The 15,380-nt window shown below is 50.0% G+C and overlaps 3 protein-coding genes across 3 annotated transcripts; 2 read left to right on the top strand and 1 right to left on the bottom strand.

Moving 5' to 3' along the window:
* Nucleotides 1-1,081: 1,081 nt before the first annotated feature.
* On the top strand, nucleotides 1,082-8,530 carry N7443_006159 (type I polyketide synthase; the record flags this gene model as incomplete). The annotated part of the gene is made up of 8 exons (XM_056886215.1): nucleotides 1,082-1,291; nucleotides 1,349-1,493; nucleotides 1,548-1,816; nucleotides 1,870-2,232; nucleotides 2,293-3,214; nucleotides 3,273-7,594; nucleotides 7,647-8,319; nucleotides 8,379-8,530. The coding sequence occupies 8 exons, from the start codon at nucleotides 1,082-1,084 to the stop codon at nucleotides 8,528-8,530; spliced, it is 7,056 nt and encodes a 2,351-aa protein (XP_056741663.1).
* Nucleotides 8,531-10,077: 1,547 nt separating this feature from the next.
* Nucleotides 10,078-11,646, top strand: N7443_006158 (Alpha/beta hydrolase fold-3; the record flags this gene model as incomplete). Its single annotated transcript, XM_056886214.1, has 1 exon — nucleotides 10,078-11,646. One exon carries the CDS (start codon nucleotides 10,078-10,080, stop codon nucleotides 11,644-11,646), a length of 1,569 nt encoding a protein of 522 aa, XP_056741662.1.
* A 989-nt stretch (nucleotides 11,647-12,635) lies between these two features.
* N7443_006157 (GMC family oxidoreductase) lies at nucleotides 12,636-14,877 on the bottom strand (the record flags this gene model as incomplete). The annotated part of the gene is made up of 5 exons (XM_056886213.1): nucleotides 12,636-13,607; nucleotides 13,657-14,119; nucleotides 14,170-14,413; nucleotides 14,467-14,592; nucleotides 14,649-14,877. 5 exons carry the CDS (start codon nucleotides 14,875-14,877, stop codon nucleotides 12,636-12,638), a joined length of 2,034 nt encoding a protein of 677 aa, XP_056741661.1.
* Nucleotides 14,878-15,380: the final 503 nt, after the last annotated feature.

Raw genomic sequence — 15,380 nt, 5'->3', positions numbered from 1 at the left:
GTGCTCACTTCTACACAAAAGAATCTGCATCTATTAGGCAACTGTGTATCTGACACCGAGATTCGAAAATCTGCGGTTGTTTGTCTCAGCCTCGAGGGGGTTGGGAGTTGGGGGTTGGGAGTGAACGCCGTTTCTCCACCGCGGAATCACGACATCAGATGTCACGAAAACGAGAATCTTTCGTCCCCGGGCGGCGCCTACTAAAGCGGGCCAAGGCACCTACAAGGTTGAATTGTGGACATAACCATGTGGATGGATGGCGCGTGCACTGAAGATCCTTGCATGTATCATGCATGATGGCGATCCCGAAATACCGTGACAGGTGCTGGTAAGCAGTTGTTACCATACACATGCAGTGCTATGCAGTCACATCATGAAATCCAGACAGAAGTGGAGTATGAAGAACCATTGAGCGCCCCAGAGGGATTCGTGTAATAAAACAGGGCATCCAGGATCGATACTTGTAAGTACGTACCATTGGCGATTCGGTTCGTGGATCGAGGTCCCTCCCTCCCCACTTGCCAGTAACCGATGCCTATGTATACTGCACATAAATAACTATGATCTACTTGCTCAGCCGCAAATCTCAGCCGCGTGCGGAGTCAATGGCTGGACGATCCGCTGATGGGTATTACAACACTGCAAGTGTACGCAAAAAATACCGTCCATTTGACCGTACTTGACCCATTCCCACCTGTAATTCCCATTTAATCTACAGAATCAAAAGTGACCGAATATAACGGGCATTGTGATAAGAGCGTTCCGGGATGTTACTAGGATGCTGAATGATTCCTATCGGAGTGAACTGGCAGTTTAGCTCGTAATTTCTCCAAGAGCTCCACCGAATGCTCTCTCGTCATTCGATAGCGAGTAAACTATGCATGTGAACCTGCGAGATTGCCCACAATAGTCATGGTGTCAACTGAAAAGCTCTCGGAGTGTCGGATTAATGGATACTGCCGGGTTACCTGCCTAGTTAAAAACATACAGCAGCAAATATAAAAGGTTCTCCACAACCACTCGCCTCACCGAGCGCGAGTTTCACAACCTAAATTACATCAACCTATCTCATAACATCAAGATGCCCGGTTTACCCACCGCTGGCACTGTCAATCCAGATATGGAGGCAATCGCCGTTATCGGAATTGGGTGTCGCTTCTCTGGTGGTGCGACCTCCGTGGAGGATTTCTGGCAAATGCTTTCCGACGGGCGCACTGGACATGGAAAAATACCCCCAAGTCGATATGAAGCTTCGGCTTGGCATCATCCTAGTCCTGAACGCATAGGCGCAGTAAGCAGCCTCCGATGAGGTCTCAATTCGATTCACGACGCTAAATTTGATGACTAGATTAATCATGACAGTGGATTCTTCTTGAAAGAGGATCCTTCTCGCTTTGATGCACCATTCTTCTCCATTACTGCCAAAGAGGCCGCGGGAATGGACCCAGCACAGCGTTTACTGCTTGAAGTTGCATATGAGACTTTTGAAAACGGTAAGATGAAGAAAGTTCGTAGGAAGAATCACTTAGCTAACATGGGGAGGACAGGCGGAATCCCTATTGACACACTTTCCGGGAGCAACACAGCAGTGTACTCCGGATCCATGACTAACGATTATGAGCTATTATCGACCAGGGATATTTATGATATGCCCCATAATTCTGCTACCGGAAATGGAAGGACCATGCTGGCAAACCGTTTGTCTTGGTTCTTTGACCTTCAGGGCCCTAGTATTATGATGGATACCGCGTGTTCTTCAAGCTTGACAGCAGTTCACCTGGCAGCCCAAGCTTTACGCTCTGGCGAATGTGGAATGGTTCGTACCGGTGGGTTCTTCTGGTTTGACATGTACTAAAACTGGTTATGTAGGCTCTGGTGACAGGGGCAAGTCTCATCTTACATCCCAACTTTACACAAAGACTGTCATATATGCATATGATGAGTGCGGATGGTATCAGTCACTCCTTTGATGAGGCTGCGAATGGGTATGGCCGAGGAGAGGGCATCGGAGCGGTTCTTTTGAAGCCTGTCTCTCAAGCGCTAGCCGATGGGGATAACATCCGAGCCGTCATTCGCGGCACAGGAATTAACCAGGATGGCCGGACCCCTGGTATCACGCTGCCTAGTCCAACCTCCCAAGCCAAATTGATTCAGTCAACTTACGAACGGCATGGTATTTCCATGAGAGACACTGCCTATTTCGAAGCTCATGGAACCGGCACACCGGTCGGTGTAAGTTGATTGATATATTGAGTTTCCCTCCCCATCGGATTGCTGTTGACGATTTTATAGGACCCCACAGAGCTGTCTGCCGTCGGAATGACATTAGGTCAAGCCCGAACACCATCTGATGAGCCAATCTATGTCGGCTCTGTAAAGACGAATTTTGGCCACACCGAAGGTGCTGCGGGCGTCGCCAGTTTGATCAAGGTGATTCTTTGCTTGGAAAAAGCTACGTTGGTACCAAACGCTGGGTTCAAAAACCTCAATCCCAAGATCCGTCTCGATGACTGGCGTTTGCGTCTTAGCGACAAGACGCAACCCTGGCCAGAGCATCTGCCACAGCGAGCCAGTATAAATTCCTTTGGATTTGGTGGATCGAATGCACACATAATTTTGGAGAGTGTGAGCGAAGCTTTTGGAGAGGAAGACAAGTCGCCGCCTCCTCGTGTCGTAGTGTTCTCCACCTTCGACCAAGCTGGTATCGAGCGCCTTGGTCCAGCCTGGAGCGCGTATCTCCAGCGTCAGCAAGAAGCGGAGTGCGATATTCAATTGAGAGATCTTGCTCATACAATGCTTACCCGACGTTCGCAACTGGGTTTCCGCAGCTTCGCTGTGGCGGACTCGCTCGACCAACTGCAAAAATATCTGCAAAAAGGGCTCCCCAAATTTCCCCGTGCTAGTCGCAAAGCCCAGACAAGAATTGCCTACATCTTCACAGGCCAAGGGGGCCAGTGGGCTGGTATGGGTAAGGAACTTTTGAGAATACCTATTTTCAAAGAAAGCATGGCACGATCACAGATAATACTGACCTCCTTGGGATGCCCGTTCGATATTGTTGGGGAGATTCGAACCAAACCAAAATACAGCCGCATCAACCGCCCCGATCGCAGCCAGCCCATTACATGCGCACTACAAATTGCCATCGTTGATCTTTTGGCCAGCTGGAACGTTTACCCCAATGCAGTTGTTGGTCACTCTAGCGGCGAGATTGGTGGGCACTTTCTTCATTTGCTGAGCTTAGACTTCAGAAGCTGACATGTATAATTTAGCTGCCGCATATGCAGGTGGATACCTCACCCATGAAGATGCCATGCGAATCGCTTGGTTCCGCGGCTACTTCTCACAGCAGATTGCCGAAAGCGATAAACGTGGAGGCATGCTTGCTACAGGCATCTCGGTAGAGAGCGTTCAGAAATACCTCGATGAAATGCCTCCCCGTTCAGTGGTTGTAGCCTGTGTGAACAGCCCTGCCAGTACCACACTTTCCGGAGACGTGGACCGTATCGATCAGCTTGAAGCAAAGCTACAGAAGGATGGACTGTTTGCTCGTAAGTTGCGCATTGACACAGCTTACCATTCTCCTCATATGGAGGAGCTGGTGGAAGTGGTTGGAAACGCCATCAATTGTATCAAACCGGAGGACCGCCACGGCGGGTCAATTCCCATGCTTTCCTCTGTCACAAAGCAGCGCGTCTATCCTGTCGAGCTGGGCGGATCGTATTGGGTCCAGAACATGATCAGTTCGGTTGAGTTCACTGCGGCGGTGTCTCAACTCGCAGGTCTCAGCGAAGCCAGCAAAGCTCGCAGACGCCCAGTACCGATCAAATGGACTACCTTGATTGAGATCGGCCCACACGCAGTCCTGAAGGGACCAGTCAATCAGATTTTGCAGGCTGTCAATACCAATATGGCATCGCTGCCATACCACTCGCTAGTTACGCGAAATCAAGATGCTTTACAGACATCAGTGAAAGTTGCCGGGTCCCTTTGGAGCACCGGACATACTATAGACCTCACCGCGGTCAACAGCGGTGTCGATTCAACAGCCCCCACGATGGTTTCAGATTTTCCTTCTTATCCTTGGAATCACCAAACGTCCTTCTGGCATGAACCTTTGGAGACAGCCCAGTTGAGACAGCGCAAGCATCCTCGTCATGACATTTTGGGAGCTGCCCTGGACTACCAAAATGCCCTTGAACCACGATGGAGAAACTTCCTACGACTGTCAGAAAATCCATGGATGGCTGATCACGTCGTGGCTGGATCGATTGTCTTCCCAGCTGCAGGTATGCTGGTGATGGTCATCGAGGCAGCACGACAACTAGCCAATGGCCAGAACGTCAAAAGTATTGAGTTCCAAGACCTCAGGTTTATGCGAGGCGTTGTCATTCCGGAGGAGGAGCGTGGTCTCGAGACCGTTCTTCAAGTCTCGCCACACCCAGGAATGCCAGGCTGGCATCAATTCGGCATTTTTTCGCTTCCGTCCGGGGGCTCTTGGATTCAACATGCAAAGGGTACTTTTACTGCTAGGACAGAGGTTCAGGAGGATGATGAACGCTCTGCAAACTGGGAGACAAATCTAGCTCGCATCAAAGATACAAGGGCTGTCGCAAAGTCCGCGGATATTGGGCAAGCTTACCAATGGCTATCCGATACTGGAGGACTGACGGTCGGACCATGTTTTAAGACTATTGCAAATGTCTCGTTCTGTCCAGCGGAGCCTCGTCTATGGTTATCAGGAGTTGTCAGTGACACAAAACAAGGGATGCCGAATGAGAGGGAAACACCCTGCCTCGTTCACCCCACAACTCTGGATTGCCTCTTCCAATCTGCCCTTCTGTCATGCTCGGAGGCACTGTCAAGCCAAAACGCCAACATTCCGGTTGGAGTTGATCATGTCTACATCTTCGATGCTTTCCAACCGAAGCCGGGTGAACAATTTGCCGTCCATACGGAGACTCAGTGGCGAGATGGCCAATCGCGATCGCAGTGCATTGCATCTGATCCTTCCTGGTCTAAGCCCTGGATCACTTTCGAAGGCGTCCACCTTGGTCGACTTCCCTTTAATCCAAATAAGCAAAGAGAAGATGAATCAGCCTCTCAGAGCCGGTATTCATCCGTTGTCTGGGACGAGCATCTGGAGTCGCCTGTTGTCTCGAGCCGAATCCGTGATGAGGGAAACAAGAATCCCGCAGTGGAAGCCAGTAGTCTGCAATTGAGTGACTGGATCAAACGTCTGTGCCACACAAATGGTGACGCCAAGTCCTTGATCACCACTTCCGATGTCTCGAGTACGTGGATCCAAAGCGTGGATGAGCTCAAGCAAAGCGATAGAAAGCGACCTTGCTTTGCGAATGTCACCATAGCCTTGTGCGGTTCCAAGGAGGAAAATGTTCTCGCATCAGATATTGGCATTCATGTTATCTCCATCCCTTCCCTGGACAAACTTCCATCCTCGTCTTTCCCAGAGGAGACCTATGATCTTGTCGTCATCGATGAGCTCAACATTTGGGAACATGAAGTCAAGGAAGCTGTTTTGCCATTCATATGCAGCATTCTAGATCGCAGAGGATTCACAGCAATCTGTGTACCAGACACGAACTTGGGCCTTGCTGTGAAGACTTTGCAGGACTTCGATGGGCTGGAAATCCACAGTTTGACCAAAGATCGCAAATTCGTCGTTGCACGCAGAACACCAGTTTCATGGAGCACAGATTCTGAAATATTTATTCTCAATGGGAGGAGCAAATGTGACTCAACCCCTGTCTTCGGCCATCTCGACCAGATCTTTGCTGCTCACAATGTTCACATGGTTCCTGTGGGACTGGACGAGGCTGCGTCATTGGCAGGAAAGACTGTGATTTCGTTGCTGGATCTGGCAGGTCCCTGGGTGTTTGATTTGGGTGCTGATGACCTAGAGAGACTTCAAGACCTGATGAAATCTCAATATGTTCTTTGGGTGTCGCCCTTCTGGAGTCAAGGCGCTGTTGAGAATAGTGCATTTGGCGCCTCGAGTGGCTTGTTGCGAACACTCCGCAATGAGCATTGGAATAATCTCATTCCGCAGCTCCTTGTGGATGCAGAAGACCTGCACGATGAGTTCGGCCTGGCTTGTGGTATCCTTCAGGTAATGCAACTTACTCTGCAAGAGAACTCTCGCCGACCAGACATGGAATATCGCTTGGTAAATGGTCGACTGCTGGTTCCGCGTGTTCTCGAGACTTCAGTAGTGGACGAGACGATGCACACTCTGATGAAGGGTCCCCGACCTGTGCTGGCAGATCTTACAGTTGACCCAAGGCCTCTTGATCTAAAGCTTCAAGATGCAAACAATGCACACTGGGAGGAACAGCAACTTGCTCAACGGGAACTTCCGCCAGACCACACCGATCTCAAGGTTGAGATGGCCACTGTCTTCAACTTAGATGAAGATGGCAAGGCCTCTGGAACAGCTCTGCCAATGTTTGAAATTCTTGGAAAGATTACTCGAATTGGATCGGGGGTGCGCGACCTCGCCGTTGGGGACAAAGTAGTGACACTTGCCGAGGAGAAGTCAGGATTGTCAACAACGCTGCGTGTCTTAGAAAGCGACACCATCAAGGTTCCTGCAGACGCAGATCCCGCACAGTTTATCTCAACTCCTCTCGCGTACCTCATTGCCCATCAAATCCTCACTGATGTGGGTCGTCTGACCTCAAGCTCTTCGGTTCTTCTTGTTGGACCCGTCAGTCAGACTCTGCGAGCTATGATTGACTATGCCGTTCACAAGGGTATGCAGATAATTGTAGCTACTGATTCGCAAGAGACTACTGAGCTTCTTTCATCTCGCTACCCGGCCTTGAAGGATCGAGTCCTGGGTATCCACAGTAGTCTGGAATCAAGTGTATCCAGACTAACCAACGGATGTGGAGTTGAAGCTAGTATATGTTTTTCGGGTGGCTATGCGGGTCGTGTTGCCGCGAGATGTTTGGTTCAGGGTGGACAGTACATCAATATGTCCAGTGAGATGAAGTTGAGTGCGCTCCCAGAGAGCTTTATCGACAGCGGCTGCACGTTCTCTTCGCCAAAACTGTCGAAGTCCTTTTCGGAGAAGCCTGGTGCTCTCTACGCTTCAGTTCGCAAGGTCATCGACTTAATGAATCAACACGAAATGCTAGGGCGGGTTGAAGCTTACCCCCAATTCCCTGTTTCCGATCTACGGGGAGCTCTCAAGCATTGCAAGGAAGCCAACGGCCGTGCCATAGTCAATCTTCAGGCCCCTGGTCGAGTTCCGATTGTGCTTCAGCTGCCAGAACTTACTGGTCTCCCGGCGAACAATACCTACATTCTGGCTGGCGGATTGGGTAACCTGGGTATAGCCTTCGCCGACACATTGGTGGAATCTGGAGCCCGTCATTTGGTTTTCCTTGGGCGCTCTGGAGGAACCCAGGAGACCGCATTGGCCCTCGATCTCCTTCGCGGTCGGGGATGCCGCACAGATGTGGTACGCTGCGACATTTCCAAGAAGGAAGACATTGACGAGCTTTCGTCGAAGATCCAAACCCACAGTTGGCATGTCGCAGGCGTAATCCAATGCACAACAGTTCTCAAGGTATGTCAATAATTCTACACTCTCTACTTAATCCAACTGACCCACTTCGCAGGATTCAATGTTCGAGAACATGACCTACGAAGACTGGATTCAATCGACGAACCCGAAAATTCGCGGAACAATGAATTTGCACCGGCTTTTCTCGGCGGAGAAAAGCTTGGACTTCTTTGTAGCCTTGTCCTCCGTGGCAAGTGTCATCGGTAACATGGGGCAAGCCAATTATTCTGCTGGTAATGGTTTCATAGACGCCCTCATGGAATGGCGCCGAAGCCATAGTCTTCCCGGTCACTCTATCAACATCGGTCTAGTTCCTGATGCCAACGGAATGAGTGACATTGCCGAAGACCAGGAGCAGCGTCTCCGCCGATACAAGCATCTGGAGGGCACGGAGATCATGACTCTTGAGCTCCAAACTTTGCTCCGAGTGATCATCAACAGCAAAATTCCCCTTCCCCCTCAAATAATTGCCGGGATGACCGACTCTTTCACACGCAAGAATGCATCTACGACGTGGCTTCTAGATAGGAAGTTTGATCACCGACTTTCTCTTGCTATTGAGAACAGTGATGGCTCCCTTGTGCAGACCGCTACTCTTCTCAAGGATTCCGAGTCCGTCGAAACAGCGTCTCAAGTCGTCATCGACGCTTTAAGTGAATATTTAGCAGATGCAATGGCTACGACCGCTGACTCTATCGATCCTGATTTGCCTCTGTCCGCCTTGGGTGGTAAGTCCCCCCTGACCTGCACTTAATAATTGTGTCCTTCTGTCCTAACATTTGCCTAGTTGATTCTCTTAAGGCTACTTCTGTACAGAGTTGGGTCTCTCGTGAATTGGGAGCAGACCTCTCCTCATTTGAATTCCTGGGCTCGCAGCCCACCAAGGCACTGGCGAAGAAGATTGCTTCCGCCAGCTCCTTTGTCTCACATTCGAGCTGAAAATGAAGCCATTGAGCAGATGACCATGGCTAAAGACTTATAAATGCCCGTAACAAACTAGATCACGCAGCTCTATGTTTGACTTCTTTCTTTGGGAGTTATCCGGTGTTTTTCTTAATTTATTGCTTCCTATTTCTATCCCATTTTCCAGCGTCTTCATATCCAATTATGATAGGTCTTTAAATTTCTGATCTTTCAGTCGATATGTGTGCGCACGTATGTATAGGCTAATTGTTTGTTACATACAATACCTTGTTTCGAAACGTTTGAAAACTTTCGCAGATACGAGGGTCCACTGATGGGCGTTTACGGCCAGCTTCCAAAACCACTCGTGGGTCTCCACGCGGCGCCCGCTCAGTCGACACGTCACAAACGGAGGGCTCTCGGCCACCGATGTGCATTGAGCCTCAGAGGTGCAGTCTGCCGTGGCCCCAAACGCCACGGGACAAATGCATCGGAACCTGCAGAGTACATCGGTGGCTGGGCAGTCTGAGACCGCGATTGGCGGTGAAGCGGATGTGCAGCACAAGTTCGGGGCGACTCCACCAAACTTAGCCGGTTGCCGTTAATGACAGGCGCCCAACAGCCTTGCCGGAACTTGATCGACACTGCCGCTATTGAACGATCAGAACAATCAGATCAACAGAAGGCTTTCCTATCGGTTAACTCTGAAATCGTGGAACCGTGGAACCTAAGAAAGCCCTAAAGCTAACAATCCTGAGCGGAGTAGTTGTATTCACCGACATCTTGATCCGCTTGACATGATAGCAAATGAAATTTTCTGCATTGACTGATAATCCAAAGTATGCGAGGTATTACACATTGTACTTTTGTTCAGTATTTTTGGAGCTGCATGTAACCTTCCCACTATTACCTCCGCCGTGGGGTGCTGTGAATGTTGGGTAGTATGAAGTAAGGATAAACCAATAACCCCACCTATAGGCTATAAGTCTTGACATTTTCTGCTGCTTGTATGCCTTGCAGTCCTTCCAACCTTGGAATCTCGAGGTTCATAAACTTTTCTTTGTTTTTTAATTATCACGTTCACTGGTATTTTGCACTGTCTCCATGAACCAGGATGGCACCGTCGGGGTTGTTGAAGCACACCGTAGCTCTTCCGAGGTTCCCCGGTTCAGACGAAAGTCAATATAACCGAAATGGGAATTGCGATTGGTAATAATACATGAGAGAGGGGTAGACTGTCGATCTGGGCTGGACCTTGGCCCACTGTTCCACCAAGTCGGTATTGTGTTCACTAGTAAAGTAGGTCATTAGCGACAGCATTGGTGACACTACTATCTCTGTCTGGAACTTTGTACTGTCTCTGGGCAAATGCATCCACGCAGCTTAGAAACCCTTTCGGGCATCGAATCAGCTCCCCACTTCCAAGATGTTAATCGGGAAATGTAGGATTTCGCGAGGCAATTGAGAGCCTTGCAGATGTCGCACAAATTGCATATGACCTTGTCTACCTCCGCCTTTAAGACAATTTTCACCTATTTCCGCCCCCGATATCTCTGTGCTTGTCTCCCTATATATCCTCAGGCATGGCCGACGCCGAAAAGAACGAGTTATGCATGCCAACACCTCCGGCTCAAGCAGTTTGCAATCCGTCCATTTCGGACAATGTCATTGTCACAGATTCTGAAAAGGCTACCGACAACCACTTGACAAAAGAGATCCTATCAAGTGGTAACAACACGCCAGATATTGATTTGGAAGCTCAGATCAAAAAGCCTCGACGGAAGTGCTTTTCTCACTTCCGATATGCCATCTTCACCACATATCGCCGGCTATTCACTTTCGTGTTTTTGACGAATCTTGCAGTCTTTCTTTACGTGATGATCTCTGATCGGCAGCTACTGGCACTTGTCGATGCGACAGCAGTGAATCTGGTGGCGTGCGGTCTCGCTCGCCACCCGGTGGTCGTCAACGCCATCTATCGAGTGGTCTGCTCGCTTCCACGATCAGCACCACTATGTTTACGTCGTATTGCTGCCAAAGCAGCCCACTACGGTGGTGTTCACAGTGGCTGCGGCACTGCGTCTCTAGTCTGGTACATTGGCTTCGTTGCTGCGGTGTCAAAAATATATTGGACCAAGTCTCCCATCAGTGCATCCACAAGCTACACTTTCTCAGCCGCGCCGATAACTGTTGCCTACATTATTCTTGCCCTCCTACTGGTCATGGTGGTAGTGGCATACCCTACGTTCCGCAGAAAGCTTCACGACTACTTCGAGCTTACCCACCGATTCACTTCATGGCTTATTCTGGCTCTCTTCGTTGTCCTGCTCATGCTCTTCGTCCATGAAGTCAGTAGAGCAGAACAGGAAACCTTTGGCCATTTCCTGATCACACTTCCTGCATTTTGGCTGTTAATCGCCGCTATCGTCGCGGTTGCCCACCCATGGCTCCTGCTACGGAAGATCCCTGTGCAGACTGATCCCCTCTCCTCCCACGCCGTCCGACTACACTTTTCTCATACGAAAATTGCCTTCGCTAAAGGGATTCAGGTTACGAAGCACCCTCTTCGTGACTGGCACAGCTTTGCGGGCTTCCCAGACCCGACTCCATCCGAAGAGTCTGCGTCTCCAAAGCTTCCACCTGGGAGGAGAAACAGAAAGAGGTACGGAGAGGATAATAAGGAGAGCTTCTCAATTGTCGTGTCCAAAGCAGGAGACTGGACAGCCGACACCATCCGCAACCCACCGACACATCTCTGGAAGCGCGCAGTACTGATGCGCGGTGTTGGCTATGGACTACGCCTCTTCAACCGCATTATCATTGTCACCACAGGGTCCGGCATAGGTCCCTGTCTAGGATTCCTCGGCGACGAAAACCGACCATTAATCAAAGTTATTTGGCAGACCCGGTCACCGCTTACGACATACGGTCAGGAAGTTCTTGATCTCGTTCATCGCATGGGCCCTGATCCGATCATTATGGACACTACCAATGACGGCCGTGTCGATATGCTTCCTGTTGTGCGACAACAGTTCAAGGAATTTGAGGCGGAGGCTGTGTTTGTGATCAGTAACCCCACCATGACGCAAAAGGTTATTTACGAGTTCGAGTCACAAGGGATTCCGGCCTACGGGCCTATTTTTGATTCTTGAAGTCAGATAATGCAGGACACGATTTATGAGACGATTAATGTTGAACTAGCAGTCTATGTATGTTTTTGGATTCACTTGAGTGATTTCTTTTAGTGTTTTTGTTCGCAGGAGTTAATGTTATTGAGTTTCAGCGATATATATATAACCATCATTTTTTGGCTTCGAAGCTTTTCAAAGTAGCATTGAAGTGTCCGCACAGAATGAAGTGGCATTTCAGGCGCTTCTAAATATTAAAGCCGTGAAGTTGCCTCGGTCATGCATAAATCGTCAGAACGCACGCAAGCGCTCATAGCTCCGTCCGTGAATAGCGCGAGAGAAATTTGTAAAATAGGTAATGAATTTTCGAGCCGCAATACGAGGAAGCTACACCACCAAGATGAGGCCAGAGGGATGAGCACAGAGAAGCTCAGCGGAAAAAAATGATAACGGTAGCTGCGGGATCGGGCGTCCTGGCCGATGTGGTGTACCCGGTCACAACAACGATCGAACTTGGCGTCGATGCCTATCACAATCCCTTATTTGACCAAAGATATTATAAGCCATGTCACAAAAGGAGCTTAGGAATGTTTGAAAACACTGTAGCTGGGATCGCCCGCGCGTTTCCCCCGTATTATGAACCAGTGGCACCGCGACGGACATGACTAAGAGTGAAGGCTGGCTTCGAGATATGATCTTTGCGATGTTTCAGTTCTCTCTTGTGTGATGTTTCTATTCATGAATTACTCCGGGAAGCTCTGGGAGATTGATTGGTGTTTGCTGCGAATAACGGTCTTTCAAATTGAGTCTGAATTATTTGTACTATTGAATGATGCAGGTTAAAAACACCTGATACGGCTGAACAGGCCTCCGTCTATCTAAATTCATAAGGGCATCCCGCCGTCCCCAAGAGCGAAAGTCTCATTGTGCTGGGTAGATTGAATCATAACTTCGTAAGTGCCAGGCGAGGTCGCAACCGGCTTCATATACACACGTAGGGAATGACTTCAACCCTAAAGGAATAGGTTGAAGGCGACCGCGACGTGAGCGGTGACGATCATGGCAGATGCCCATATCTGGAAAGTGGCACTCCTATAGCCAGCGGGACTATCGTTACTCTTCTTAGGAGCGATAGTGCTGATGTTGTTGCTGATAGTGGAGGCGGCACTGGTGGAAGTGTTTGTTGCCGAGAGCTTGGGGTTATAGAAATCCCGGATGATGTTACTGGCCTGCTCGGCCAGACCGTATGTCGAGGCCATCAGGTGGGTTGACAAAGCAATGGGGGGAACACTGGCGTCTGCGACTCGGACGTTGGCAAGGCCATAGACACGAAGATTGGCATCAACGACACCACCCTGGTCACGAGGAAGCATGGCACAGGAAGAAGAGGGGTGGAATTCGGTACCAGCCTCGTCACGGATCCAGTCCAGCCATTCTTCATCAGTGGTGACGGATGAACCTGGAGCCGTCTCGCCAGTGAGGTTGCTGCTCAACGGAGAAGTTTGGCCGAGGCTGCGTGCCACTTTGAGGCCTGCGAGAAGGATCTCGTAATCGGCAGTGTTGTTCAGGTAGTTCGGGTCGATGACGGGGTTATCGACGGGGTTTGAGGAGTTGATGTAGATACGGCCATGACTGTAGGGGTGCTGCAGCGCGGCAGTGATACCAACAACGCCGCTGGCATCACTGTTCATGAACAGCAGCTCGATCAAACCTGTAGGGCTCTTCATGATATTGGAGGCAGTGGTGTTGCAGATTGCCTTGTAGCCAGCAAGAACCCCGGCGTCATAGGTGGTGTTGGGCGCGTACTGATCGATCGAGTTCAAGATAGTTGTCTCCATATCCTCGACGTCTAGGAAGGAAGCGTTGACGTAGGCGATGGCGGAGTCAATGTATGAGTAGAAGAGAGAGTTGGACTTCTCAGTGAGGTTGTCGTAGTAGATGGAACCTGCGGTATCCACATCGGTGGTCCATGTGAGAGTGGCACTCTGTTCAAGTCAGTCAGGTGTACAAGAATGGGAAACAGAAGCTACATACGATATGATCCTGCAAGTGTTGGCCAACACCAGGAAGCTCAGAAACGAGATCAACACCGGCGTCGGATAGAACGTCCTTGGGGCCCACACCACTGTACATTAGGACTGCCGGGCTGTTGACAGAGCCAGCGGTGAGGATCACTTCCTTCGTCACGTTGACAGTTAGGAAGGTAGATCCACCATCGGTGGTGTACTCCACAGAGTTCGCGGTGAGATTGTCCGAGGGAGAAGAACTGTCAAAGATGATGCGAGTGACATGAGCATTGGCGAGCACATCATAGTTGCCATGGTCTGCAAGTGGGTCGAGATATCCAGTTCGGCTGTAGGAACGAGTCCAGTTGGAAGGATTGATGCAAGAGGTTGAGACCTCAGCACCCCAATTCTCACCTCCATACATCTGGGTCGAGGCAGCAACACCAAGGGCCTCCAGAGCAGGCGTCCACTGTCCAACTTGGTCGAATGTGCTATAAACAGGGTTAGTCTCGTAAGGAATAAAAGAGCGAATTGAACATACAAGCCCGGGTATGAGGCATGAATTGGACCACTGCTACCGTGGGTTGACGCATCCCACGAAATGTCAGCTTGTGAAGCGATGTCATCGCTTGGCGCGTCGAACGTCTCGCTCTTCTTCATGGCGGCGTAGAAGGAGTCCCAGCCCCAATTGTCGGCGCCATCCATACCACCGAGCATGTCTTTCCAGGCATTGATCTCGTACTCGCCAGGACGCGTCATATACAATCCATTGATGGCGGAGCTACCTAGAATTCCTGTGTTAACATTGGACCTCCACCGACAGAGTGCGGACACTAACCTCCAAGGGTCTTGCCGCGAGGCCACTCAATTTCACGGTCGTTTGCATTGGCCTGCGGGACTGTGTAATATGCCCAGTTCAAAGGAGTAGTCCATAGGGAATCAAAGTAGGAATCCGCTGGGGTATCTGCAAGCATGCGTGTTTAGCTAACTTATCTGAGGGGTAAACAGATTAGGGCGTACCAATGCGCTCTCGATAAGCATCTCCGTTCTCCCCAGCCTCCAGAACCAAAACTGTATGATTCAAATCTTCAGACAGACGACCACCCAGGACGAGGCCAGCTTGACCTCCTCCAATGATAACAAAATCGTACGAGTCGGAGATCTCCGTGCGTGGAGACAGTGCGTTGACGAAGGGAACGGTGAGCGCAAGACCTGCGCCTACGATCTGAGCGGACAAGTTAGGGCGCATGTTACAGTTGTACAGGAAGAGCACTGCCAATTGCACATTGAAAAGCTAACGGAGGAATATTTTCTATCAAAAACTTTGTGTATTATGGGTCCCCCCTGACTAAGGACCTCATTTTCCCATGACTGTGGCTATCAAGCTTCCGTGCCTGGCGCAGTAGCTGGGCAACCAAGATAGGTTAAGGCCGAACCAGGGAAAGCTTAATGTGCCACGCGCATTCTGAGTTGTACGCCCGTGAGCGGAACCTGGAACCTCTCGTTTCGTCAGCTCGCGCAAATCAGATTTTACGATCGTTGCTGTGCCGTTGGACCACTTAAACAGTGCACTCGCCAATTCTCCCCATCCACACATGTTTCTCATGCTCGATCCATTTTTTTTTAGGTCCCTGAAGAGGTGAAACAGTGACGCAACCCTGCCGCTCAAAGCAGGATTTGATCTGGAGATCTGCAACTGTCGCTTTTAGGCTCCATGTAAATAAGATAGGGTTCTATCCTAATGAACTAGCC

The sequence above is a fragment of the Penicillium atrosanguineum genome (genome assembly GCF_028827265.1).
Source record: "Penicillium atrosanguineum strain IBT 20685 chromosome Unknown utg000004l_segment0_segment0, whole genome shotgun sequence".
Classification (NCBI taxonomy): Eukaryota; Fungi; Ascomycota; class Eurotiomycetes; order Eurotiales; family Aspergillaceae; genus Penicillium; species Penicillium atrosanguineum.
Note: the sequence above shows the minus strand (reverse complement) of the source record. Positions and strands in the feature narration are given on the sequence as shown.